The sequence below is a fragment of the Bidens hawaiensis genome, unplaced genomic scaffold, assembly GCF_021521415.1.
Source record: "Bidens hawaiensis isolate Kalapana, Puna unplaced genomic scaffold, B.hawaiensis_p1.1 tig00003988_1, whole genome shotgun sequence".
NCBI lineage: Eukaryota > Viridiplantae > Streptophyta > Magnoliopsida > Asterales > Asteraceae > Bidens > Bidens hawaiensis.
In genome coordinates, this window is record NW_027491233.1 from 1064487 (window position 1) to 1091496 (window position 27010).

Here is a 27010-nt window from a genome sequence, read left to right on the forward strand (position 1 = left end):
AGGTCGATAACATGTGCGCTCTCTCTCTAGTAAATCTATAATGACACGAGAATGAGTGGTATAACTATATACAAGTCCTATATAGTCATATGAATCCTTTAAAAGCTTGGTCGGCAACATATCTGACATCTCTGCATGGTATCAGTGTACACTAAAGTCATACGAGTTATATGTTTCTATACGACTTGTATAAAGATTATCTAAAAATATAGTGAAGGCACCCAAGTAGTAAAACTTTTATAAAAAACATACAAGGTGGCTATTATAAAAGTATAATATCTCGTGTACGCCACATATTAATCAATACTTGTGGATCCCCATATGACCAAAACTTTAATGTCTTAGAAATTGATAACGATCAATCATTTTGTTTATTTGTTTTATATATTCAATGCTATTGAGGGTAGCTTAATCATTTTTATATGTTTTTCTTTTGATCACATATATATGTAATCACAAGTTTAAATATGTGTAAATACACAAATTAGTGTAAAAACTAATTTTCATATTTGTAATCACCAAACTAGGGATAAGCAAATTCATTATCGGTACCGAACCGGTATCGGTATCAAAATTAACAAAGTTTTGATTTTCGGGTACAGTACGGTGCAATACTGGTATTTCCCGAATTTTTACCTTCAATACCGGTACTGTTTCGATACCAAGAATTTGTGATTTTCAAGATCAGTATTTTTGATATCGGTACCGATATGGTACCAAGCTTATCCCTACACCAAACTACAATAATACGTGACAAAACTGTTTTCAAATATTCTTAAATATAACTGTAAAAAATAAATAAAATGGTCTTAAATTATTTAGAAATTCTGAAATCAACCCGATATGTATATGTATGTATGCATTAAATTTGGTATAATGCTTTGAAACGTTAATTATATTAAAGGTTTACTTAAATGCTTAAAATTAATTAATTTGCATATTATGGCCATTTGTTTCTTTTTATTATATGTTAATTTCCAATTTCCCGATGCAAGTGAAAAATGTTAAAAGAAATATCGAAGTAGCTTTGTTAAATAGGATAAAAGAGACAATTTTCGATCCTAGGAGGCACTGACGTACACCACTCTGATTGGATATTTGGAAGTAAGACACGTGATAAGACATTATTGGTGTGAATACATCATGAAACTAAATAACCTGATTGGATATTTAAAATTATTTCCTCTATCGGTTGGAATGCTAGGGAAGACGATTGGATTTGGTTGGGAGATAAATCAGGAGATTACTCGTTAGATCAGTGAGAAAAACCTTGATGTTCTCTAGTCTCAGAGTTGATCAGTTGGCATCGGTTTGGAGTAAATGGGTACCTCTCAAATGTAATATTTTTGCATTGAGGGCTATTTTAAGTAGGCTTTCGACTTTTGAAGCTCTAATGAAGAGGAATATTGAGGTTCAGTCATCATATTGTGTTTTGTGCGATTAGGGATTTGATTCAATAGAGCACATTCTAACTGGGTGTATTTTCGCGACGGCAAACTATTAGTGCATGGTGTAAATTACCTCCAATCTTTATATTTTCGGTGGAAGATGTTTTTAGCCTTCATTCCAAGATTAGGAAAAGTGACAAAGAGTAGAAAATAATCCAATGAATCATAATTATAGCTTGTTGGAGACTTTGAAAAGCTAGGAATAAAAAGATTTATGAAAGCAAAGAAGCTAAAATTGAAGAAGTCATTGACGATATCAAGTCCTTAGACCTTTTGTGGATAAAGAATAGATCTAAACTATTCAATGATAGTTGGTATAAGTGGTGTAAGTTTGTTGTAATATAATGTTTTTTTTTTCTCTTTGGCTCCTTCAAGCTTAGTGAAGGTGCTGTTTCTGTTCTTTTGCATTGCTGTTTTGGTGGAATAGAAGTTTATTTTAATAATAATAATAATAATAACCTGGTAAATGGTCAACATAGGTTGACACGTACAATAAAATAGTAGTAATCAAACATGTTATGAACCTGGTATATTTTATAAAACCTTATGACTTCCTCCAATAAGACAACTATTATATATTTTGTTACCATACGTTTATCCCAGAATGTTAGTACGTCTTTGGTATAAAGATAAATTCTAAAGAAACAAGTGGATATACTTTATTTTCCAACATGTTTCTTGAATGGAATTTTTTTTGGTTTCCACATGTGTATTAACCTATTGATTTTATTCTAGTAGACTTCCTTTCATAAGAGTTTCAACTAAAGTAATTGACCCCCAAAGATGTATAGCATTCACGAAAAGCTCATTTTCTCTAGGTTTAAATCTACATGGCAATTGACAAACTTGAATGACACAAACCTCCATGCAAAGTCCTTTCTTGCAAACTTCTAAAGAACCAATGATGTGGCACCCCCTCTCACATGCACACACATATATATTATACATGTACACATTTAATATTATTTTAATGAGGTTTGTGGAGAGTTTTTGTTGTGAAAGAAAATTATGTTTTTAAGAAAAGTTTGGAATATAATGTGACAATGATGTGACGGTTTGTATGAGTTTGTTGTTGTAGATGCTCTTAGAGCATTCCCATCCCATTCCATATATTTTTCCTTATAATTTAGCTAAAAAACACAATTCCATAAATTTATCTATTATTTTTCAAAATTCTTCCACATTCTATTCCCTATTCATATCAATAAATTAATTCTTTATTATTTTTTTCTCTTTGTCTTATTATATAGTAAATGGTGATTGGGAGATACGTGATATATTATATGGTATGGATAAAAAATGAGTCCCTATATTTAGGGATTTACTTTAATTGCCATATAACTCATCCATATAATAGGGAATGGATTGGAGAGGTGATTTTGATGGTTTTCTTAAAATTTTACCCTAAATTATATGGATTTGATAACTTTAAAGAATGGGTTAAGAATGCTCTTATACACATTAGTCCATGTGGCCACGTGGTTATGCCACGTCAACTTGTTTTTTTAATATGTTATGCTTTTCAGGCTTACTAATTTATGTTTATGATTTAGTGCACATAATATCGGTATTGACCAAATTGGCAGTGGTTTACCATCGCAACAAGCAATTTTTTTTTCATTTTTGATTCACTACGGGTTTTTTTGTTTTTTAATGTTAAATATATTAATTTGTTGTATTTGGGCATTAATGAACTTATTTTTGGTTTACTTTCAGTGCCTTAACCGATACCAACCGAATTCATGTAAGTTCACAACCGCAACGTGAGCTTTTTTTTTCCTTACAATATTAGATTTTTGAAATTGGGCTTCTACTTTGATTCCGATGTCGTAACCCGATATCGATCGACTCGGATCCGCACTACATGTTGTTTTCTATGTTTTTTATCGTAAATTATACGAGTCATGTCAATACTATTATGTGAATTTAATTCTTCGAATTTTTTATCGTCACCATTACGAATCCAACCAATATCGAAAGAATTCACGTCGTTATACCGCCGGAACGCAACAACTTTTGTTACAAAGTTATAGTTATAACACCTACAATCATCTAATAACCACAACCAATTGATGAACCAATGCATGGTGTAACTAACTGATTGAGAAATTACCATACTGCCCTAACTGACTTCAACTACTTTTTTTTAACTTTGAAGTATTGTCTACCATTGACCTTAAACCACATGTTACTTTAGCATTAACAACTTAATTCAAATGTTTCATCATGATACCATTCGTCTATATATAGAATACCAAATGGCTCGAACGAAACAACTTAACATTGTAAAATAGTTAAAAGGCAGTCTCTGCCCCTACCAAATGTTGGGAACAAACAGTGTATTTACCCCAAGACTCACCTATCCAATCTACCCTTTTACCCGTTCTATTTTGTGGCGAACAAACTACATGTAAATTTCCAATGTTTACTTCTTCTTCCAAGAAGAAGATTAGCATAGGGTGTAGCCTAAATGTTGTGGATACTTCCAATGCTGTGGAGCAATATCTTAAGGAGGAAGTAGAGGTTTATCAGTCCTCCATGATAAAGGTAACTGCGACAGTTAGTGTCAAGTTAAAGAAGGAATTTGAGCTCGGTAAGATGATGATTATGGAGATGATGATTCTGTTTATAAAGCTCCCATGGTTTAAAAAGATCTTAAGCAAGCCTGAGAAGAAGAAGAAGGGTGTTGGCTTTCAACTTGTTAGCACTCAGCTAGATCCAAATATGATTGTTTTTCTAGATTATTGGGAAAATGATCAAAATGTCAGTTTGACCGGTCAAGGTTGGCCGAAAGTCCATTTAACAAGCCAATCCCCATATATAATGTCAACCTTAAAACTCGTTGGTCCTATCACTTTTAATTATTACTTTATGGAAATTATTACTATTTTCAAAAAAAAAAAAAAAAATCTTGTCAAAGGCCAAAATAAAACTTGTCGGACGTCAAAATAAATCTCTTTGAAAGCCAAATCTCGTCGGACGCCTATTGAATAATCTAGTTGGCTCTGCGATTATTATATAAAAAGCCTTGCAACCCGTTGAGTAATGATTAAATAGTAATAGAGTCAAGGAGTTTTAGGGTGAACAATATGTTGGTGAAATAAACATTTTGTCGACATTGAGAGGTTAAATAAACATTTTGGTCATTATCCTTTATTCATAATGCAATAAAATATGTGTAATAAGACTGTATATTATTACTTCATCCATGCTAGGTACCATGAAGCCGAAGGTGAGCAAAGAATGTGTAGGAGACTGGTACAAATGTACCACTCGCAAACCTAAAGGTAAAGGGTGCTTCACCTTTGAAGTTGAGCTTGAAATTGATGAAGACTTTGGAGAACCAGGGGCCATCTTGGTGAGACACAATTACAACAAGGAGTTGTATTTGGAGACCATCTCTCTTGAAGGTTTATTTCACTTTTCATGCAATTCATGGATTCAGCCAACTCACATTAGCAGAGACAAAAGGATACTTTTCCAACAAGGTGCATATATCATCCTCAATAACACCATGCGTAGTGGACGTGATAAAGCCCTATAGCACCTCCATAGCACCCCGGAGCACCATGGGCATTTCTTTTTTGCTCCAGGCACCATGTAGATTGCGCCTATGGTGTGTGTGTTTGATCAAATATGAGTAGTGTTCCAAAGGGGTTATGGGCTTATAACACTACACCATTATTTTTTTTGTCATAACCCCCTCCCCTTTTTTGTTGACGTGGCCCGTGTTGTATAACGCCCTACTAGGGGGTTAGGCTAATTAAGAATGGTTTAACCTCATCCACATAGGTTCTAATTGCAATGGATAAAGTTGGGGGGGGGGGGAGCAAAAAATATATACTTTCAGGTATTAATTCATCCAAAAGATTTATTTTTGGCTAAAAGGGTTATGAAACGTAAACCACGAAGAAAAAAATAAGCAATTTACTCTTAAATATTAATATTGTTTTATGTTTAATTTCCTATATCATCTACAAGAAAGTCCAATGATTTTATGTATCGATGGTTTAACAGGCATATTTACCAAGTGAAACTCCTCTAGGGCTGATATACTTGAGAGCAAAGGACTAGAAAATAAGAGAGGTGATGGAAATGGACTAAGGTTACCTTCAGACAGAATATATGATTACAAAATGTATAACGATCTTGGAAATCCTGATCAAGGACTTAAATTAGCAAGACCAACACTAGGAGGTGAAACAAATCCACATCCTAGACGTTGTCGAACTGGACGCCCCTCCACAATTACAGGTAACTTTGATTTTATTAAACCTACAAAAACTTTTAGGGAAACTTTTTTTTTCTTTTTTTTTTTCAAAAGTGAGATCAAAGCATAAGCTTTATTTGTTTTCTGGAGAGACGAAAGGCTTGATTTCTAGGTGATTCATTATTTGAAATGACAGAACCTAAAATATTTGTTCTTTGAATCAACACTTGTATAATCAAGTAAACATATAATAATCAAAAAGTAAACATTTTAGGTTTTATTTATAATGGATCGGCCATTTGCAATATTGACAGAATATAGAAGAACTGTCCAACACTAGACAAGTGCTAACATGTAGTACAAGTATTTTAAGTTTGCTATTTCCAATGACAGATCATCATAAACTAAAAAACTTTTTCTTTCTATTCTAGAAACCATTTGGACAATTAAGTGTTTTTATCTCATTTTCATAAAATAAGAAATTAACTATGTCTTTGAAAATTAATAAAATTTACCCATATCACGTGCAAATGTAACTACTGAAACCCTGGTAAATACCATCATTTCTTCAATTTATGTATCAAGAGATGAAGTTTTGGAGGGAACGAGGAGCAAAGATGTCCTCATGGGAATTTGGAAGGGGATGTTGCACAATAATCCCTCCATGGTGGTCACTTTCACCAACGGAAGAGGTGTTTCCAAGGATTTTAGAAAATTTACTCGTCTTTACAGAAATATGCCACAGAATAATATGAGTATGAATACACATGGATTATTGAAGTTTTTTTGATATAAGTAGATTTATAGAAGAAATCTTTAAGTTTGAGACTTAAAAAACATGTTTTTTAAGTGTCCCTTTTGTAACAAAATTCTTTCTTAAAAACATCATTTATTTATTTTTTATGTAAAATCATAAAAATATAATATCAAACGCATTTTAGGGAATATAACAAGCTACGTGCAAGAAGATGAACTTGGTCGCCATACCCTTGCTGGGATGAACCCTGTTAGCTTAGAGAAGTTGAAGGTAAGCTTGACTTGAACAATCAAAGTTAGATTTTTCATAAATATTTTTTAGGGGTAAGTTATACACACATCTTCAGACATCTAATCTCGCCCCATATCAAATGATTGTCCAGATAGAGGTTTTTCAAAGTTTGACCGCCTATTATCAGATAAGTCGTCCGATTATTGGCCGAACGGTTGGTCTAAACAACGAGTTCCAAAGTTTGATTTTTTTTTTAGTAAAAACGCCCGTTTAAATGTTTTGTGGGCAGTCGTTTGGTGGTGTGAAATCAGATATGGGCGGCGTATAGTTATAGCGCATGACCAATATATTTTTAATCAAACTGATTATATCCGTTATACCATTCGCTTTTGATTCTAAAGGAATTTCCTCCGGTGAGCAAACTTGATCCTTCGATGTATGGACCGCCTGAATCAGGTATTAAAGAGGAACATATTGTAGGCCACCTCAATGGGATGTCCATACAACAGGTATAATTGACAAGGATTAGCATAATATAAGGAACATAAATGGTTGAGAATTAAATGAGTTTTGTTGGATTTCTTATTTAGATTTCAAGGGGTTTTTTAATGTTCAGGCCTTGGATGAAAATAAGCTTTACATATTGGATTACCACGACATTTACCTTCCTTTTTTAGAGAGGATTAACGCCCAAGAGGACCGAAAAGCATATGCAACTCGTACAATCTTTTACCTGACTACACTTGGCACTCTAAAGCCCATTGCAATCGAACTTAGCCTTCCTCCTAACAACACAAATACCCCGTCAAAACAAGTTCTCACTCCTCCAGTTGATGCAACCACCAATTGGTTATGGAAATTAGGCAAAGCTCATGTATGCTCTAATGACAATGGTGTTCACCAACTTATCCATCATTGGTATGTCAAAATGTACTTGTTAAATATGAAAACATTTTCTAATTGGCTCGTAGCTTTTGGTTTATCACCAGCATTCATAATCAGTAAATTAGTATGAACTAAAACAAACAAAATATGCATGCCATGGAACAAACTAACTTCAAAACTGATTAGCATTACCAAAATGACAAACGAAGCATATAAATAACTACTGGCTTTATGTATATGTATATTTAGGTTACGGGTTCACGCTTGTATGGAACCATTCATAATCTCCACTCACCGAAACTTAAGCTCAATGCATCCAATTTTCAAGCTTCTCAGTCTCCACATGAAACATGCACTTGCGACAAATGCAGTCGCTCGTGAGAGCCTTATATCTGCAGAAGGAATTATAGAGTGTTCCTTTTCTCCCGGAAAATATAGCATGGAGATGGTATCTGCTGCTTATCGTGACTGGTGGCGCTTTGACTTAGAAGGCCTTCCAGCAGATTTGATACGAAGGTACAAATACAAAACCATTAAACAATAAATGACATTTTCTTTCACTTGGAGGGAGGGTGGGTGCAGTGCTTGAATTAAACTCGCAATAAGGTGTAACGTTTTTGAAAAATTTGCAAAAACTGAAGTTGTTGTTGTGTGTGTGTGGGTGGGGGTGGGGGGGGGGGGAGTCAATAGTTGATGTTACGGTATCCTCCTCCCCCCCCCCCCCCCCACCCACACACACACACACACACTTTTGGTTTTTGTAAGGTCTATTAAAAAGTTGCACCCCCGTTACGAGTTTCAATCAAGAGTTATACCCCATTGGAACTTCATATTTCATATTAACTAAATTACATAGAAATCATGGTGATTTGTCATACCACCTAACAATGCAAAAATTAATAAATAAATAACAAATGAAAATATAAAACGATAGCTCTAAAACAACATACATGTAACATTTTCAATGTATATTACTCGACTTTGGTTGATACGAAGGTAAGAATACAATACCATGCTGAACCAACAAAGACATAGGAAAATAAGAAAGAAATCCAAATAGTCATGATAGCTTAAAAACAGCATATAGCATGTTCTAAGCCTTTTACTTGACTTTGGTTGTAGAGGAATGGCCGTACCTGATGAAACAAAGCCCCATGGACTGAGACTATTCATTGAAGACTACCCATATGCCAATGATGGGCTACTCATTTGGTCTGCAATTCAAGAGCTTGTGCATACTTATGTAAATCATTACTACCCGGATGAAAATGCTATTATATCGGACTCAGAACTTCAGTCATGGTATAGTGAAGCAATTAACGTGGGACACGCTGATCTTCGTGAAGCTAATTGGTGGCCTAAACTAAGTACTCCCGAGAAACTTACGGAGATGTTAACAACTTTAATATGGATATCAACAGGGCAACACGCGGCACTTAATTTAGGGCAGTATCACTACGGTGGATATGTTCCAAACAGGCCACCACTTATGCTAAAACTTATACCCCAACAACATGAACTTGAGTTTGCAAGTTTCATGGCTGATCCACACGGCTATTTTGTTGCCTCCTTGCCTAGTTTGATAGAATCTACAAAATACATGGCCATAATAGACATAATCTCAGCACATTCACATGAGGAGGAGTATCTTGGGGAGATAAAAGATTTGTATACTAGGTGGCCGTATGAACCTACGATTATTGAGGCATTCTATAGGCTTTCAGTGGAAGTTAAAAAAATTGAAAATGAGATAAATAAGAGGAATGTTGATCTAAGGCTTAGGAATAGATGTGGTGTTGGAGTTCCACCTTACGAGCTACTCATACCAACTTCAACTCCAGGGGTTACGGGCAGAGGCGTACCAACCAGTATAACAATGTGAAAATCGTTAAATATATGTAATCTATTTTAGTGTAGATATATTTGAATGTAAACGAACATATGTGTTGTAATGTGTATAATAATATAAGTCTTAGTTTATTATCTTCATTATTCAACCCCATTTCATTTATCCTTCATTTCTGAAAATTTCTATAATCATATGGACATCATGTGGAAAATTTTACAAAATGTATCTATAATTTATTTGATTTTATTTGTCATTTACATCACTGTTTTTAAGAATTAATTACATATATACTCTTACAAACATTATAAATATCATATATACCCAAGCAAAACTTAAAATATCGTATATGCACTTACAAAATAATTAATATATCATACATGCTCTTACAAATTAACTAAAATATCACATATGCCTTTACAAAATAGCTAAATTGTCATATATACTCCCATTCATTAATAACAATTTAACAAATGACCATTTTAACATAATTTTTCTGAAATTTTAAATTTCATATATGCTCATGTCTAACGATTAAACCATTCTACCTCTTTCCATTACATATGTATATCTCTATGTTATTATTTTTAATTTTGATCAACATTTCTCATTTTTGATGAAAATCGAATTGTCTCTCATCACTTCTTCGAAATTGCAAATCCTTAGAAAGTTTATCGCATCGAATGGTCTACATTATAAACATGTTATTGCATCTAATAGAACCATGGCGGGTAATATGGTTATCTAAAAAATTAAATCTAAAAAATTTTGTTATTTTAAAATTATATCTAAGCAAGGTACACATAAAATAATTTGACGGTATGCATGAGTTTGCTAAATCATATTATTATCCAAAATCCAATATACATGAACCTAAAAACCAATAAAATTTAAAATATTCAAATGCTTTTTAAATAAGTTTTGGATCCATGTTTTAGTAAAGATAAGGTATATTCTTTTGTTTAGCTAACACAATGGAGAGGAGACGAGTTTTGAGCTAACAAGGAGGGGAGACGATGTGTTTTGAGCTAACAAGGTGAGGAGGCGGCTGGTTATGAGCTAATATGGAGAGGAGGCGGTGAGTTAAGAAACATGTCGTCTCGATATTCTAACGTAGAGTTAAAAACGAGTTAGTAACAGGACAAATGAGGAATTTGAATTTTGGAGGGACATATTTAAAGGGTAAGGTTAAAATACAAAGTAAAACAAAAATGAGAAATAAGTTGGATGTTGCTCAATGGTAGAGTACTCACTTTATTAGTGAGAGGTAGGGGGTTCAAACCTCACTATCACCAATTTATATGGGAGATATGAGGGATGACCCTAACTTACTAGGGTTCAAGTCATGATCTCACCCGTTTTATCGGCTCCTCGCTGTCGTGCCATTTGGCGGGCGCGGAGGTGGGGTTTTATCCGGTGAATCCCTCAATAGGTGGACCGCTAGGGGCTCCTTCTGTCCGCGTACGGAGTACCCCGCGTTACTTAGTTGGTTGTTCAAAAAAATATGAGAATGTTGAGAATGAATCTAATCCATTGATCTTAGATTTGGATGGTGATTGGTGGAGATTAATTTAAGAATAAAATATGATAAGTAAGGCATGAAGGTAATAACCCACTTATGATGATTTTCTCTCTCCACATGCAAGATACATGTCAATTCCTCAATCATTTTAAAATGTCTATAACTTTTTCATAAGACATTTTTTCAAGAAAATTTTGGGAACCATAATAACAAGCGCTTTTTTATCTTTAATATGAATATCATATTGTTATATAAGAATAAAAAAATAGCGGGTTTTTTTATATTGTGTTATTTGGTTGTCCATTGATTTTTGAATTGGTTTTGCTATGCATTGGGTTATAGATTTTGGTTATTGTGTTTTTCAATTGGTACTCATATTAAACATAAAAAATAAATCAAATATTACGTCATTGTGTTTTTTTGTTCGTCATTGTGTCTTTGTGATCAACATTTGTCTTTCTACTTATCATTATATTTTAGTCGTTGTGCTCAACATTCACTTAAATTGAGAAAAATAATATTATGTTTATTGTTTTTTACGTTCAAGTCATTGTGTAAAACATTGTATGCTTTCTTTTGCTAAAGAACGTCCACCGAAAAAATGTTCAAACATAAAGGACATCTTTTGCTATTTTGTCTAAAATAAATAATAATTTATTTATTATTTTCTTTTAAAAGGCGGATGTTACAAGTCTACTCACCTTATGGTAGGTTTCGTCCTCGAAACCTGCCTAGTCCTTGTAAGAGGAATACTTATAGTATTCGCATCTTTTCTCAAACTGTCTTAGCTCCCCAGCTTACCTTCTTATTCGTTGTCTCAAAATCACCAAGTGATGTTCATGAATTTTAGTTGTCCTAGGTAACTTGTCTATGATGTCCTCAATGGTGTGCTTCTTGTACTGACTTAACATGTCCTCATCCTTCTTGAAAGCATGCCCATTCCTTAAACTTCATGCAGAAACATCGTACTTACTGTCACAGTACCCGACATTGGATGATCATTTAGTCCAATTGCAACCCTTAATATTTATTGAGTTGTAATACATTCGAAACTTATTCATTCAATAAAAGGGAACCTTGACAATTTTTCGCGAATGATCACTTCCAGAAACTTCTTAGCCTATTCGTTATAATAGAATACTTCTTGAAATTCTTAAGCATAACTGTTCCTGTTTCATGACTTGTCAGAGAGCTCCTTAAATTACCACCTAAACCTCCTTCCATTCTTATCTCTTCACTAACATGTAGGGTTCTTGGGTTGCAGCTGTCCAAGGTGGCTTGATCATGAAGTACGTGCTGATCCATTTCCTCTTCTTGAGTTTTCAACAATTTTCTAACAAAGAAGTTGTTGGAAAAACACATGCTTGAAATCGTTTTCAACCGTTTTCCAACAACTTTTCTTACAAAATTGCTACAAAAACATGTGGTTGTAAACTTCCTACAACTTTCCTACAAAAACTATTCATAATGTTTTAGATAATATTGTAGCAAAGTTTGAGCTTATTTTTTTGTTGGAAATCTGTTGGAACTACTTGTTGTAGGAAATTTGTAGGAAGTTTTTGTGAGAAAATGACCTGTTTTATAGTAGTGAATTTACGGGTATGGGTCTCACCAAACCTAGGTAACCCATAAACGGGTTATAACATCTCCAAGGATTGATATGCTTTTAATAGTAACATATTAAGATCATTTGTCTTTTTTATTTCATTTTCCAATTTCCCAATCCAAGTGATCACGTGTTAAATTTGTTAAATAGGAAAATGAAAATTTGAAACTGCGTATCAATCCTTGGAGCTGTGGGCCATGGGATAACAACGATTACGCTACAGCCTACACACCACTCTGATTGGATATTTGGATTGCATGATAACTCCTACTATTATATAGGGCAATTCTAACAACCGCACAAGACGCGACGGTAAGAGTTAAACGCGACGGCATGGTCAGTCAATCAAATCAACTATCATCTCACGGTTTCAAATCAGCATATTATTATCATTAATTATTACTAGTATTAACCTAAGTTGATAATTATTAGAATTTGATTTAAATATAAATTTGTTTTAAATATATGATTATGATTATTATGATAAAAAATGATATATATTTAAATAAATATATAATTAAATAAGTGATTTTAGTCTATAATTTGAGGTGTTGGCTATTTGTTTAAAAAATTATTATATGTATTATACATCTTCATTTTGCTTAGATTTTTGGTGTTTTGGAATCAAAGCTCTCATCGTTTTCTTTTTTGTTTATGTAGTTAAACTAATATTATGATCATGTTTATGTTACTACTTGGTTAGATTTTAATAATTGTAACATTTCAATATTAGAAAGCATAAAATTCATAAAACCATGTGATACAAAATATAAAAGTTCATAACAAGTTCCATAACAAGTTCATAAAACTTCATAACATACAAAATATTAAAGTTTGATAGAATATAACAAAGTAGTCTAAATCAATATTTACACTACCGTGTCCCCGTCTTCGTCCCCGTCGGTTGAGGCTTAGGCGCCGCCCCTTGATGTGCTAGCCTCGTGATCAAAGCGTGGGGGAGGTAATGTGTAAACCTCACTGCGCTGTCGGCTGGCCTCCCTCTCCATCATCTAATTCATTTGACGTTGCATCAGTAGCACCGCGGCCTCTACTCTCCGTAATCGTGCATCCGTGGCGTGGTTTAAACGCACAGCGCGATAGGTGTGTGGTGCGTGCTGCGGCATTCGTGGCTGACATTAAAAAGAGAATTAAACGTTAATATTTAGACATAAACAAATAAATGTAAACGAGTTATAAAAGTAACCTGAACCTGCTCCGTTCCATCCGCCGCCTCATCCTCCCCCTTCTCTCTGTCCTCGTCCCCCGATTGCTCTTCGTGGTTGTCGTCGACGTGCACCTCCGGGGCAATCAATGGTGGAGGCTCGACTAATGGCACCGGTATGTACGGTGGCATACCGAAGTCCATGACGAGACGGTCTCTTCTTGTCCCGTCGGGGTCCCCAAACTTGAGAACAATAGGCATGCCCTGGGCGCTACCACGGGTGAGCTCGCGGGGGGATACTGTCGGGATCGTAAGGGTATCTAGCTGTGTTTCAAGTCCCAAATAATGCACGATGCGCGTCACGTAGGGGGCACCGAGCAACGACCCTCTTCCTTGCCTGTGGGGGTATGTGGCGATGTAGTAGGCGAAGCCATGGGCGAGGTTGCAATCGATCTTCGTCAACAGGCACCGCAGAAAGAACAAGTCTGAGAGTTTGCAGTGGTCAGCACCTTGATGTCGACCTTGTACTAACAAGGCTATCAGCCTGTGTAGGTATTAAAATGGTACGAAGGCTGGGCAACGTAAGGCGGGTCTCCTGATAAATGGTATGACGGCTGACCGTAATCATGTTCAGGATGTGACAAGTACGAACTGTTGCTAGGCGCCAAATACCAATCCGGTTGATCGTGCACAAAATATTCCTAACAAAATATATTGTTAACAAATCTAATTTCAAAAATTAATGACGACGGGTAACCCAAATAAACATGTGACGATACCTGGTTCAAATTTGGTAACGCCGCCCCTCGTCATAATCTAAAAACTCCGGCGGCGCGAGATTCAAATCCGGAATACTTGCCTCGACGTTTGTCCTCGACGGGCTCGGAAAATAACCGTCAAACATCCAAGACATTTTCTTGAGTTGGGAATTTGGACACTTTGTATGTAATGTAGCAATTAATTTATGTTTTGCATGCTAGCTAATGTATACTTTGTATGTTTAACTTTGTATGTAATGTAGCTAATGTATACCACCACAAGTCTGGGAATCAACCTAAATAATTGATGATTGTAAACGCAACATTAAAGTCTAAACGCGGCGTGTTTTAGGACAATGACAGACTTCACCAATCAAATCATCCGTCGACGTCGTCAAATCAATCACGTCGAATAAACCGCCACGGTAAGAGCTAAACGCAGCGTGTAGTGGGGTGTGCGGTGTGATTAGGAGGACCCCTATGTATAAGGCACGTGTACACGTGATTATTACTATTCATGAAAATAATTAACCTTGTCAAATGCCAATGGTCTAGACAGGGACGTGGACAACAAAATAGTAATCAAAGATGTCATGAAAACTGAAAAGGGTACATTATAAAATTTCGTGACTTCCTCTCAATAAGACAAACAATGAACACTATTATATATTAATTTTACCATAGTTTGTCCGAAAATGTTAGTCCCTTGTATAAAAAAATAAAAATAAATAAAAAAAGTTCTACAGAAACTAGTGGATATACTTTATTTTCCAACGTCCATGTGCATTTTAAACTCTTGGAAGGTCATTTGGTGCTATCCACATGTGTATTAATCTATTGTTTTGTTCCGGTAGATTTCCCTTTCATAAGTTAATATCGACATTAGTAATTGACCATAACACATGTACTTTCACACTTAAAAACATGTTTAAAAACTACGAGGCAATCAACAATAAAGAATTCTTGTTCGGTTCTAGAAAGCCAAGTGGCTGTTTGTGGTTTTCGTCCAATTTGGTTGATTTTGAGTAGCCCGGTTTTGGTCTCATCCATCGTTCCTGCTCATGATCAGCAAAAACTGAGAGAAGGTAGGATCTGTGTGCAAGGAGTTGTGTTAGGTGAAGGTTAGACATAGAGTTTATTTATTTGGATTTTATGTTACATGTCGTATTAAGAAATAATGAATGCAATGGATGAGACAATAAAATGGAAGTTACAATAAATCATTATCATTCTATTGTTCCGTTTAGTTAACTTATAAGAATTGAATTAATTATTACTATATCCTTTTTGGTAACATAATCATTTTTACCAAAGCAAAAAAAATGCTAGCAGCAGTGGCGGTAATGGATATGGCGAGGGCGATGACGATTGTGATGGTGGCGATGGTGGTGGTGCGTCAGGCATGGTGGTGGTGGGGAGCTAGGTTGTGTTGGTGACAGTCAAGTGGTGGTGGTGGAGGTAACGGTGGTCAGGTGGTTGTGGTGGTAATATTGGTTGTCAGGTGGTGGTGGTGACGGCGGCGGTGCCGACGGTAGCTTGGTGGTGGTTTTGAGAAAATATGGTAAAAGAGGGAATGAAATGGAAAATAAAAAACAAATAAGGAAAACAAGAGAGTATGGTGGTTTTGATGTGCTTATTGAAAATAAGATTTGTTATGTAGTCTAATCGATGATTCAATTAGGTGGGGCGTCTGGAATTCCTTATTTTACCTCCTTATTACTTTTCAATAAGTTAATAATTAGTTACAAAAGTGTAACTTATTAACTTTTATCCCTCACACCAAAAGCATTTCTAAACACCTTATTATTTTTAAAAAACACGTAAGCCGGTGACATAAGCAATCCCAAACACAAACAGCCTATTTCTTTTAAGTATCGTTGACCATTGACATTCATGATTCACCATATGTTACTTTAGCACTACATATCATTATATCAACAACTTATTTAAATGTTTCATCATGACACCATGTCTATATATACAATACCAAATGACTCGAACGAAACAACTTAACATTGTAAAACAATCAAAGACAGTTCTCTGCACCTACCAAATGTTAGGAATAAATCGTGCGTTTACCCCAAGACTCACCGATCCGATCTACCCTTTTACTCGTTCTATCAATGTTTCTGGTGAACACGCTACATGTAAATTTCCTATGTTTATATCTTCTTCCAAAAAGATATTTTAAGGAGAAAGTAAGGGTATATCAATCCTCCATGTTAAAGGTAACCGCAACAGTTAGTGTCAAGTTAAAGAATGAAGTTGAGCTCGGTAAGATGATGATTATGGCGATGATGATCTTGATGAAGCTCCCATGGTTTAAAAAATTCTTAAGCAAGTATGAGAAGAAGATGGGTGTTGGCTTTCAACTTGTTAGCTCTCAGCTAGATCCAAGTATGATCCTTTTCTCTGGATTATTCAAAGGGAAAATGACGAAAATGTTCATTTGACCAACGGCCGATTCCCATAATATCTACCTTAAAACTCGTCGACCCAATCACTTGTAAATCATTACTCGACGAGAAGTTTTACCAACCAGATTCCTGCCATTTGTCCAAAAATTCTCGTCGGACACCTATATAATCCCGTTGGCTCTGGCAATCTTTAAATGAAAAAACTAGCGAGCCGACGATTTTATAACGTGTGCGAGAATTTGTTGGTTAAAAATCCCGTTGAATAATGATTAAAAAGTAACATGGTAGACGAGTTTTAGGGTGGTCAACATGGAATTGGTTGGACAAATAGATATTTTGTCGATATTGAGCGGTTAAATTGACATCTTGGTAATTATCCCTTGTTCAAAATGCAATAAAAGACGTGTAATGAGATCGTATATTATTACTTTGTCCATGCAAGGTACCATGAAGCCAAAGGTGAGCAAAGAATATGTAGGAGACTGGTACAAGTGTACAACTCGCAAACCTAATGGTAAAGGGTGCTTCACCTTTGAAGTTGAGCTAGAAATTGATGAAGACTTTGGAGAACCAGGGGCCATCTTGGTGAGAAACAATTACAACAAGGAGTTGTATTTGGAGACTATCTTTGTTGAAGGTTTATTTCACTTTACATGCAATTCATGGATTCAACCAACTCAAATCAGCAAAGACAGAAGGATATTCTTTTCCAACAAGGTGCATATAACATCCTCAATAACCTTATCCACATATAGATAGGTTCTAAATTATATACTATGATGTATTGTTGTTCAATTTCTTATATCATCTACAAGAGAGTCCATTGATTTTTTGTATTGATGGTTTAATAGGCATATTTACCATGTGAAACACCTCTGGGGTTAATATACTTGAGAGCACAGGAACTCGGAAATCAGAGAGGTGATGCAAGTGGACTTAGATTACCTTCAGACAGAATATATGATTATGATATGTATAATGATCTTGGAAATCCTGATCAAGGACTTATATTAGCAAGACCAACACTAGGAGGTGAAACAAACCCACATCCCAGACGTTGTCGGACCGGACGTCCCTCCACAATTACCGGTAACTTCTTACAAATACTTTGAAGGAAACATTTTTCGATTTTCTTTTTATAAAATGAGATAAAAACACAAGCCTTAATGGTTTTTAGGTTAGAGAAAAAAAGTCTTTTGGTTTATAGGTGATCATTTGAAATGACAGATCCTAAAATGTGTGCAATTTATGTTAGTATAATCAAGTAAGCATATAATAATCAAAAAGTAAACATTTTGGATTTTATTTATAATGGTTCCATCATTTGAAATGACAGAACATAGAAAAATTGTTAAACTCATGAGACAAGTGATGACACGCATTGCAACGGATCATCTATAAATCATAAAACTTTTGTCTTCCTCCTAGAAACAATTTGGACATGTGTTTTTATCTCATTTTCATAAAATAAAAAATCAAACTGCTTCCTTGGAAATTAATAAAATTTACCCGTATTATGCTCAGATGTAACTACTGAAACCCCAGTAAATACCATGACTTCTTCAATTTATGTACCAAGAGATGAAGTTTTGGAGGGAACGAGACGCAAAGATGTCCTCATGGGAATTTGGAAAGGGATGTTGCGCAATATTCCCCCCATGGTGGCCACTTTCACCGGCGTCAATGATGTCTCCAAGGATTTGGTAAAATTTACGCGCCTTTATAGAAGCATATCACAATATAATATGAGTTCGAATATGCATGGACTATTGAAGTTTTTTGATATAAGTAGATCTATAGAAGAAATCTTCAAGTTTGAGACTCCAAAAAATGTATTCTGTAAGTGTTTCCTTTTGTTTAAAATTAAATAAATATATAAAATAAAAATATGAAAAACATCATGTATTTTTTTTATGTAAATCATAAAAATATAACATCAATCACATTCTAGGGAATGTAACAAGCTACGTGCAAGAAGATGAACTTGGTCGTCAAACCCATGCTGGGATGAACCCTGTTAGCTTAGAAAAGTTGAAGGTAAGCATGACTTGAACAATCAAAGTTATATGTTTCTAAATATGAAATTTAGGGGTCGGTTATACAAACACCTTCTAATTAACGTATAATCCCACACTGTTTCAACGATCGTCCGAAGGTTGGACGGTCGTTGTGACAATAAATTTTTCAAAGTTTAACCATCAATTGTCAGAACAGTCGTAAGGATGTTGGCTAAACGGCCGGTCTAAACAATAGTTTCCAAAGATTGATATGTTTTAGTAAAAACTGTGTTTGATGGTGTGAAATCAGATGGGGTGACGTAGAGTTATACCATGACACATATTTTTAATCAAATAGGTTACAACCTTTACATCATTCGGGTTCTGTGTCTACAGGAATTTCCTCCGGTCAGCAAACTTGATCCTTCGATACATGGACCACCAGAATCCAGTATTAAAGAGGAACATATTATATGCCACCTCAATGGGATGTCCATACAGCAGGTATACTTGACAACGGCTAGTATAATTTAAGGAACATAAATGATTGAGAATTGAGTTGTGTTGGATTTCAAGGGTTTTATTCTAATGTACAGGCCTTGGATAAAAATAAGCTCTACATATTGGATTACCACGACATTTATCTTCCATTTCTAGAGAGGATAAATGCCCAAGAAGACCGAAAAGCATATGTGACTCGTACAATCTTCTTCCTGACTACACTTGGAACTCTAAAGCCAATTGCAATCGAACTTAGCCTTCCTCCTAATGACACAAGTATCCCATCGAAGCAAGTTCTCACTCCTCCGGTTGATGCAACCACTAATTGGTTATGGAAATTAGGCAAAGCTCATGTATGCTCTAATGACAACGGTGTTCACCAACTTATCCATCATTGGTATGTCAAAATGTACTTGTTAAGTATGAAAACATTTTCTAATGGGCTCATAGCTTTTGGTTTATCACCGGCATTCGTAATCAGTAAATTAGAATGAACTAAAACAAACAAAATATGCATGCCATGGAACAAATTAACTTCCACTACTAGAAAATAGTCCTTTAACGACGCGTTATGCGCGTCATTAAAGGGGTAGATGACACGATATCTAGTGTCAAGAAAGGTTATGTCATAAAGAAACAATGACGCAAATTTGTGTGTCATCTTTTTATGACATGCATTTATGACAAGCATTATTGACATCTTTTTTTCGATACGCGTGTCATGGTTTCAAGTATTATAAAAATAGAATGTTTTTGACAGATTTATAATTTCAACATTAAATAATGGCAATTAACGTCTCATAATAAAACTAAAATTCATATATAGCAAAATAATCCATTTCATATAATATTTCAACATACTAACAAACATTCAAAAGTCGACAATTCTTCACAATATTTCAAAGTTTAACATTTCATTAACATCGATACGAACATTCACTGGTAAATAAAGGATGCCACAAAAGTCGACCATTCTTCACGAATTCCATCAATATCAACATCCGTGTATTCATTATTCCCTCCTCCAACCTGAAAAAAATTTAGATTAGTTAAACCTAAAGTTCAAATGATTTGAAGATTTATTTATCAGATCCGTTTGACTTTTAACAGTCAAAGCTTCTTTTTTGACCATTAAACTACAGTTTTGACCCGTTAGTCAAATTTTCAGTCAAAACAACAAAAAATATTTGAAGTCAAACAATTTCATTCTGAATAACGAACTGGTTCACACCAGGGTATATGGGTAAATTTGTCTGTTTGCACTAGTTGTAAGCTAAAAATTTTACAAATAACAATAATAATAATAATAAAATAATTAAGTATCATCTTCAACAGATATGATTCACTTCCTATTATTGTTTCTAAACTGCTTCTGAACATAATACCTTTCTCCCTACTAACTCATCATTAGTTAAATCAGATTAATATCCTACTTAAAGTATCATCTAGCCATTCAAAAAATTAACAAATAACAAGTAATAATAATAATAATAACAACATTTAACTATCGTCTTCAACAGATACCTTTCTCCCTACTAAACAGATCATTAATTAAATCAAAATTCAATTATTATTATTAGTAAATCATGAATATCAACAACTAATTATTCACAAACATCATCAGCTCTATCACTACTGTAACATCTAATTTCATATTTCATTACATCTAATACATAAATATATATAATTCAGTAATTCCTTAGAACCTCTTAATTCTAAAACCGGGTTGCTAACTTTGAATTTCACAGTTAATTAATTACTTAAAGTTCCATCACTGTATCATAATTGATGACATGAATAAGTAGATATAATATCAGTCAGTTGCCTTGCATCATCCACTCTACATTTTCACAAGCCCACCGTTTAAAACTTTTGGTTCGGTTTGGTCAACAAAAGTCAAAGCCTATTTATAACCGGTTCATAAATTTACTAAACTGATACAATAATGAAAATATAAAAAGTTGATGTACTTACACTGTCATTGACCAGTATTTTAATTCCTTCATCAACTATCTCTTTCATGAACTTTAACATAAAGTAGCCACATTCGGTGCTTCCCGGCTGACATGGACACTACATAAATACATTACAAATAGTCATCGTGACATAGATTCATATAATGGGGTTAAAACTACTATTTCAATATGGAATAAAATGCTCACCCTAGCGTTGACCCAATTGAGTTTTACCCCCGATCCACTTTGTGTACCGTACAAGTTCATTGCACTACAAAAATGTTAAGAAATATATCAAATACTAGCATACTGTTTCCATAATTTGTATAACTTACCCATTGATAATCTGCTGCAACTGCAAATTAACAGTTCCTGGCCTTAGAGAATCAAGGTAATAGCAAGTCATTGTTTTCATGTGTAGTACGGCCAACACCCAATGATTTCTAAAAAAACAAAAACCAAATTTAGTCAAACAAATAATAAAACTAGTAAAACTTGGATTTCGATTTGGATGGTTTTGATAATTAGACCCGGGATTGTAGGGAATCAAGATGATGTCATTGTCCTTTCGGTTAAGCAACCGATTTGCAATCCTTCGACTTGAACCATCAATATTTTTGAACTTTGATTTACGTTCACGTGGCGAGGCTGTAGTCGGGATCACAAAACAAATTCCATGATTTCTTTTTGACCCATTTTTGATTTGCTCAAACAAGTGTCTGATAAGATACAAAAACTAAACTGAGTGAATAAATTGTGTTTTACGAACAATTATTGGCCCGGCCTTGTGCATGCCAAGTTAACATACATCTTGCCTTAATGCCACCTCACAAAGAAGATACTAACTCTTTCAGAATATACGAAAAAATCACAGAAAAAAGTAAAAGTAAAAAAGTTAAGTTGATTAAAAGAAAGTAAGTTCCTATACTTCTTCATTGTACAAACATGATGGCATGTTTTTCCATCATTTAGTTATTCTCCTCTGCTTCAAAGCCGTCTTCGTTACATGAAGTAGCTTAAAGATTTCGTTTTCTCGAACGTCCCTCTCCGTACAGTTCATTCCATTGCACAAGCTCATTCATGTTTACAGATTCTGATGACACGCTCGCACAAACCTGTAAAATACGAGTTGGTCCAGCTTGTGTTTTATATAACAGTTAAAAAATAAAAAAATAAGATCAAGTGTAACTTCTTCATGTATATTATCTTTTTAGAAAATAATAAGATCATAAAGGTTTTGTTGTTTACTTGTTCATGAGCGAATTTAAAGTCATCAAAGTTTAAAGGCCGGATATTGGAACTTTCACTTAAAGCTGGAGCGGGTTTGCCTTGTGCAATAGCTGCAGCACTCTCCTGCCACCAAACCACAAAAATATATATGTTACAACAAAATCATTCACTTTCTTCATCAAAAAACAATTAATACTGCTTGAGATTTAATAATCTAAATTTGTACATAAATGGAATAGAAGGTTTTATGCATGAATTAGTTTTGTCCAAAAATAATGCTGCCTTTTATACTTATCAAGTTTCCCCATACTACCCTGACACCGTCACAAAACTGCATCAATTGTATATACTTGAAACCGTGTGCATATAGAAAGGGCAAAATTGACATGTAGCTATTAAATACTGTAATAAATATATCATTTCTAAGACTTAATTTTCTTGTGATTACTACTTTGAGACTGGAACATTAAGTGAACTGTTCGGTGGAAAGTTCGCTTATTAAATAAACGAACGAACACGAACAAAATTTCATGTTTATTTAGTTAAAAGGGCGAACATGAACACGTCTCGTTCGTTAATTTATGTACGCTCGTTTACATTCATTATGCTAATTCTTCTATGTTTGTTAATTTATTCATTTGATATTTTAGGCCATTACAAATTAGTCCAGTTTTAATAACCTTTTAGGCTCAAGTGCTCAACACATTGATGTTCATATTTACTTTTTAACTGTTTTAGCTCAGTTATGTCCCTTCATTTACCATTGGTATATACGACTAACGAACGAACATAACAATTGGAGATTCAATTTATTTTTTGTTTAGAAACTATAATTGCTGTTAACCCCCCCCCCCCCCTCCCCCTCCTAAAAAAACACACACAGCAAAAAACAAAGTTTTGGGGGGGGGGGGTGTGGAGATTCAATCTATTTTTTGTTTAGAAACTATAATTGCTGTTAACACCCACCCACCCCCCACCCCCCCCCCCCCCAAAAAAAAAAACAAAAAAAAACAGACATTGCTTTTTTAAGGTCTTCCAGAAAATTTGCATCTTTACGCGTTTTTAGTCAAGAGTTACATGCCGCTGAAACTTACTATTCTACAAGTGATTAATAAAACCACATAGAAATCGTGGTGGTTTGTCAAACCATCCAACAATGCAAAAAAATTCAAAAGTGACAAATGGAAATATAAATAATAGCTTTAAAACCACATACATGTAACATTTTTTTATGTATTTTACTCAACTTTCATTGTAGAGGAATAGCAGTAACCGATAAAACAAAGCCCCATGGGCTAAGACTACTCATTGAAGACTACCCATATGCCAATGACGGGCTACTCATTTGGTCTGCAATTCAAGAGCTGGTGCATACTTATGTAAATCATTACTACGGGGATGAAAGTGCTATTATATCGGACACAGAACTTCAGTCCTGGTATAGTGAAGCTATAAATGTGGGACACGCTGATCTTCGTAAAGCTAATTGGTGGCCTAAACTAAGCACTCCTGATAAACTAACGGATATTAACAACTATAATATGGATATCAACTGGCCAACATGCAGCACTTAATTTTGGGCAGTATCACTACGGTGGATTTGTTCCAAATAGGCCACCACTTATGCAAAAACTTATACTCCAACAACATGACCTTGAGTTTGCAAGTTTCATGGCTGATCCGCAAGGCTATTTAGTTGCTTCCTTGCCTAGTTTGATAGAATCGACAAAATACATGGCCATAATTGATATGATCTCAGCACATTCACATGAGGAGGAATATCTTGGGCAGATGAAGGATGTATACACTAGGTGGCCGAATAAGCCTAAGATTATTGAGGCATTCTATAGATTTTTGGTGGAAGTTAAAAAAATTGAAAATGAGATAAGTAGGAGGAATGCTGATCTAAGGCTTAGGAATAGATGTGGTGTTGGAGTTCCACCTTACGAGCTACTCATACCGACTTCAGATCCAGGGGTCACGGGCAGAGTTGTACCAAACAGTATAACAATGTGAAAACTGTTAAAATATATGTAATCTAGATTTACCCTAAGTTATTATTACTAGTAATAATTTGTATCCTAAGTATATTATAACCTATATTGGTCACATATCCGGCCATTACTTTGAAAAGGTGCATTATATTGGTAGGTAGTTTAGTATAAATATATCTTGTAAACAGACATACGTTTTATAATTGTAAACGTTTGTGATTCTTTGTCGAACTCATTAATCAAAGGGATATGAATAAGGATTACAATCATACGTAAAGTAGGAAACTATATCATCCTATATTAAATACAATATAATTTATACAAATACGAATATCCACTAATAGCCCCCCCCCCCCCCCCCCCCCCCCCCCGCAGTTGAAGCGGGAGATGAAGGACGAACGCAAAGAATGGAACGAAAGCGCGTGAATAATTCCTTCGGTAATCCCTTTGTAAAAATATTCGCATCCTGAAAGTCAGCAGAAACATGTAATACTCGGACATGACCAACCTGAACCTTTTCTCGGACAAAATGAATATCAATCTCGACATGTTTTGTATGTTGATGCTGAACAGGTTCCAGAGAGATAAACAGCTGAAACGTTATCACAGTAAATTTTGGCGGCGGTACGTGCCAAAACCCCAAACTCGAGCAACAAATTACGTATCCAACTTGTTTCGGCGACTGTATTAGCAACCACCGATACTCAGCCTTGACACTCGAACGAGAAACCATGGCCTGTCGTTTAGACGACCAACTGATAAGATTATCACCAAGATACACACAATAACCAGATGTCGAGCGCCGGGAAGCAGGGCACCCTCCCCAATCCACATCAGAATATGCTGTGAGACGCAAATACTTGGAGGGTGTGATGTGTAAGCCAAAACCAATGGTACCTTTTAGATTCCTAAGAATACATTTTAGAAAGGCGAGGTGAGGCTCCCGCGAATCATGCATAAATAAACATACCTGTTGAACAGCATAAGATATGTCCGGACGAGTGAATGTGAGATACTGAAGTGCACCTGCGAGACTACGGTACAACGAGCCATCTGCAACCGAAGGACCACTATTCGCACTTAACTTGGAGTGAGTATCAATTGGAGTAGTAAGCAGGTGGCAAGACGTCATGTTAGCTCGAGACAAAATATCATTAACATACGAAGCCTGAGACAAAAATAAACCACTTTGCTTCCTTTCAACACTAATACCCAAAAAATAGTGAAGATCACCCAAATCAGTCATAGCAAACTCTTTGTACAAGGTGCCAATAATAGACTATAGTAAAACCTCCCTGGATGCCGTCAAAACAATATCATCAACATAAAGTAGCAAATAAGCCATATGAACACCTTGTTTATACATAAAAAGAGAGATGTCACTGACACTGCTTTTGAATCCACACTGAGTAATAAACGAGGCAAATCGATGATACCATGCCCGCGGCGCCTGCTTAAGTCCGTAAAGTGACTTCTTTAGATGACATACATAGTCCGGATGAGCCGGGTCTGTGAAACCGGGAGGTTGAAACATGAAAACCGTTTCATTGAGGTCGCCATGCAAAAAAAACATTTTTAACATCTAACTGGTGAATCGGCCACGACCGAAAACTGCAAGGCTCAAAACGGTACAAATGGTGGTGGTTTTACTACCGGACTAAATGTCTCATCATAGTCAATTCCAACATGTTGTGTTTTACCGTTAACAACCAACCGAGCCTTATACCGTTGCAAAGAACCGTTAGCGTGAAACTTATGTAGGTACAACCACATGCAACGAATAATATGTGCATTAACTGGCGTAGGCACAAGTTCCCATGTCTCATTATTTAATAAAGCTCCATACTCGTCAAGCATGGCATTCTTCCAATTAGGGTCTGAAAGGGCTTGGGTATATGACTTTGGAATAGGTGATATGGATGGGTTAGGTTGGGTGTGGAGATCAAGAGTGACACGAGGTTTAGATATGCCACGTTTCGACCGAGTGGACATGGGATGGGAACTAGCAGGCTGTAAAGGGGTGGGTGGTGGTTTATTAGAATTTGTGATCGGCCCTGTTGAGGTGTGGGGATAGGGTGGGCGTGTGAGGTAGGGATGGCGGACTGGTTGTGGTTGGGCTGAAAGTTGGGTGGCGGAATGGGCAGAGGTGGTGAGGTGGGTTGATTAGGTGTATGGGGCGGTGTTTGGATCATAGTAGGAGGGTTTGGTGTATCCTGTTGGAATATGATAGGAGAAGGTTCAAGAAATGTATAGTCAGGAGGTGGGCTGGTCGTGGTAGAGGCGAAAGGGAAATGATTTTCATCAAAGGTAACATGACGAGAAAGGATGACCTTACCAGAGGAAAGATCAAGACACCGGTAACCGCGATGGTCAGTCGGGTATCCGAGGAAAACACATAGTGAGGATCTGGGACGAGTTTACGCGGGCGAGTAGCCATAGCATTTAGGTAGCACGCACACCCAAAAGTGCGAAGGTGATCATAGGTTGGGTT

The 27010-nt window shown here is 35.4% G+C and overlaps 1 protein-coding gene and 2 pseudogenes across 1 annotated transcript; 2 read left to right on the forward strand and 1 right to left on the reverse strand.

Annotated features, from left to right (window-relative positions):
* The first annotated feature begins 3869 nt into the window (after nt 1-3869).
* LOC143624861 (lipoxygenase 3, chloroplastic-like) lies at nt 3870-9413 on the forward strand (annotated as a pseudogene).
* Nucleotides 9414-20091: 10678 nt separating this feature from the next.
* LOC143624902 (uncharacterized) lies at nt 20092-22014 on the reverse strand. Its single transcript, XM_077095397.1, has 5 exons — nt 21826-22014; nt 21631-21738; nt 21503-21566; nt 21315-21413; nt 20092-20369 (listed from the first exon to the last, which is right to left on the reverse strand). The coding sequence occupies exons 2-5, from the start codon at nt 21708-21710 to the stop codon at nt 20277-20279; spliced, it is 336 nt and encodes a 111-aa protein (XP_076951512.1). The 5' UTR covers nt 21711-21738; nt 21826-22014; the 3' UTR covers nt 20092-20276.
* A 1067-nt stretch (nt 22015-23081) lies between these two features.
* On the forward strand, nt 23082-24680 carry LOC143624882 (lipoxygenase 1, chloroplastic pseudogene; annotated as a pseudogene).
* The last annotated feature ends 2330 nt before the right edge of the window (nt 24681-27010 follow it).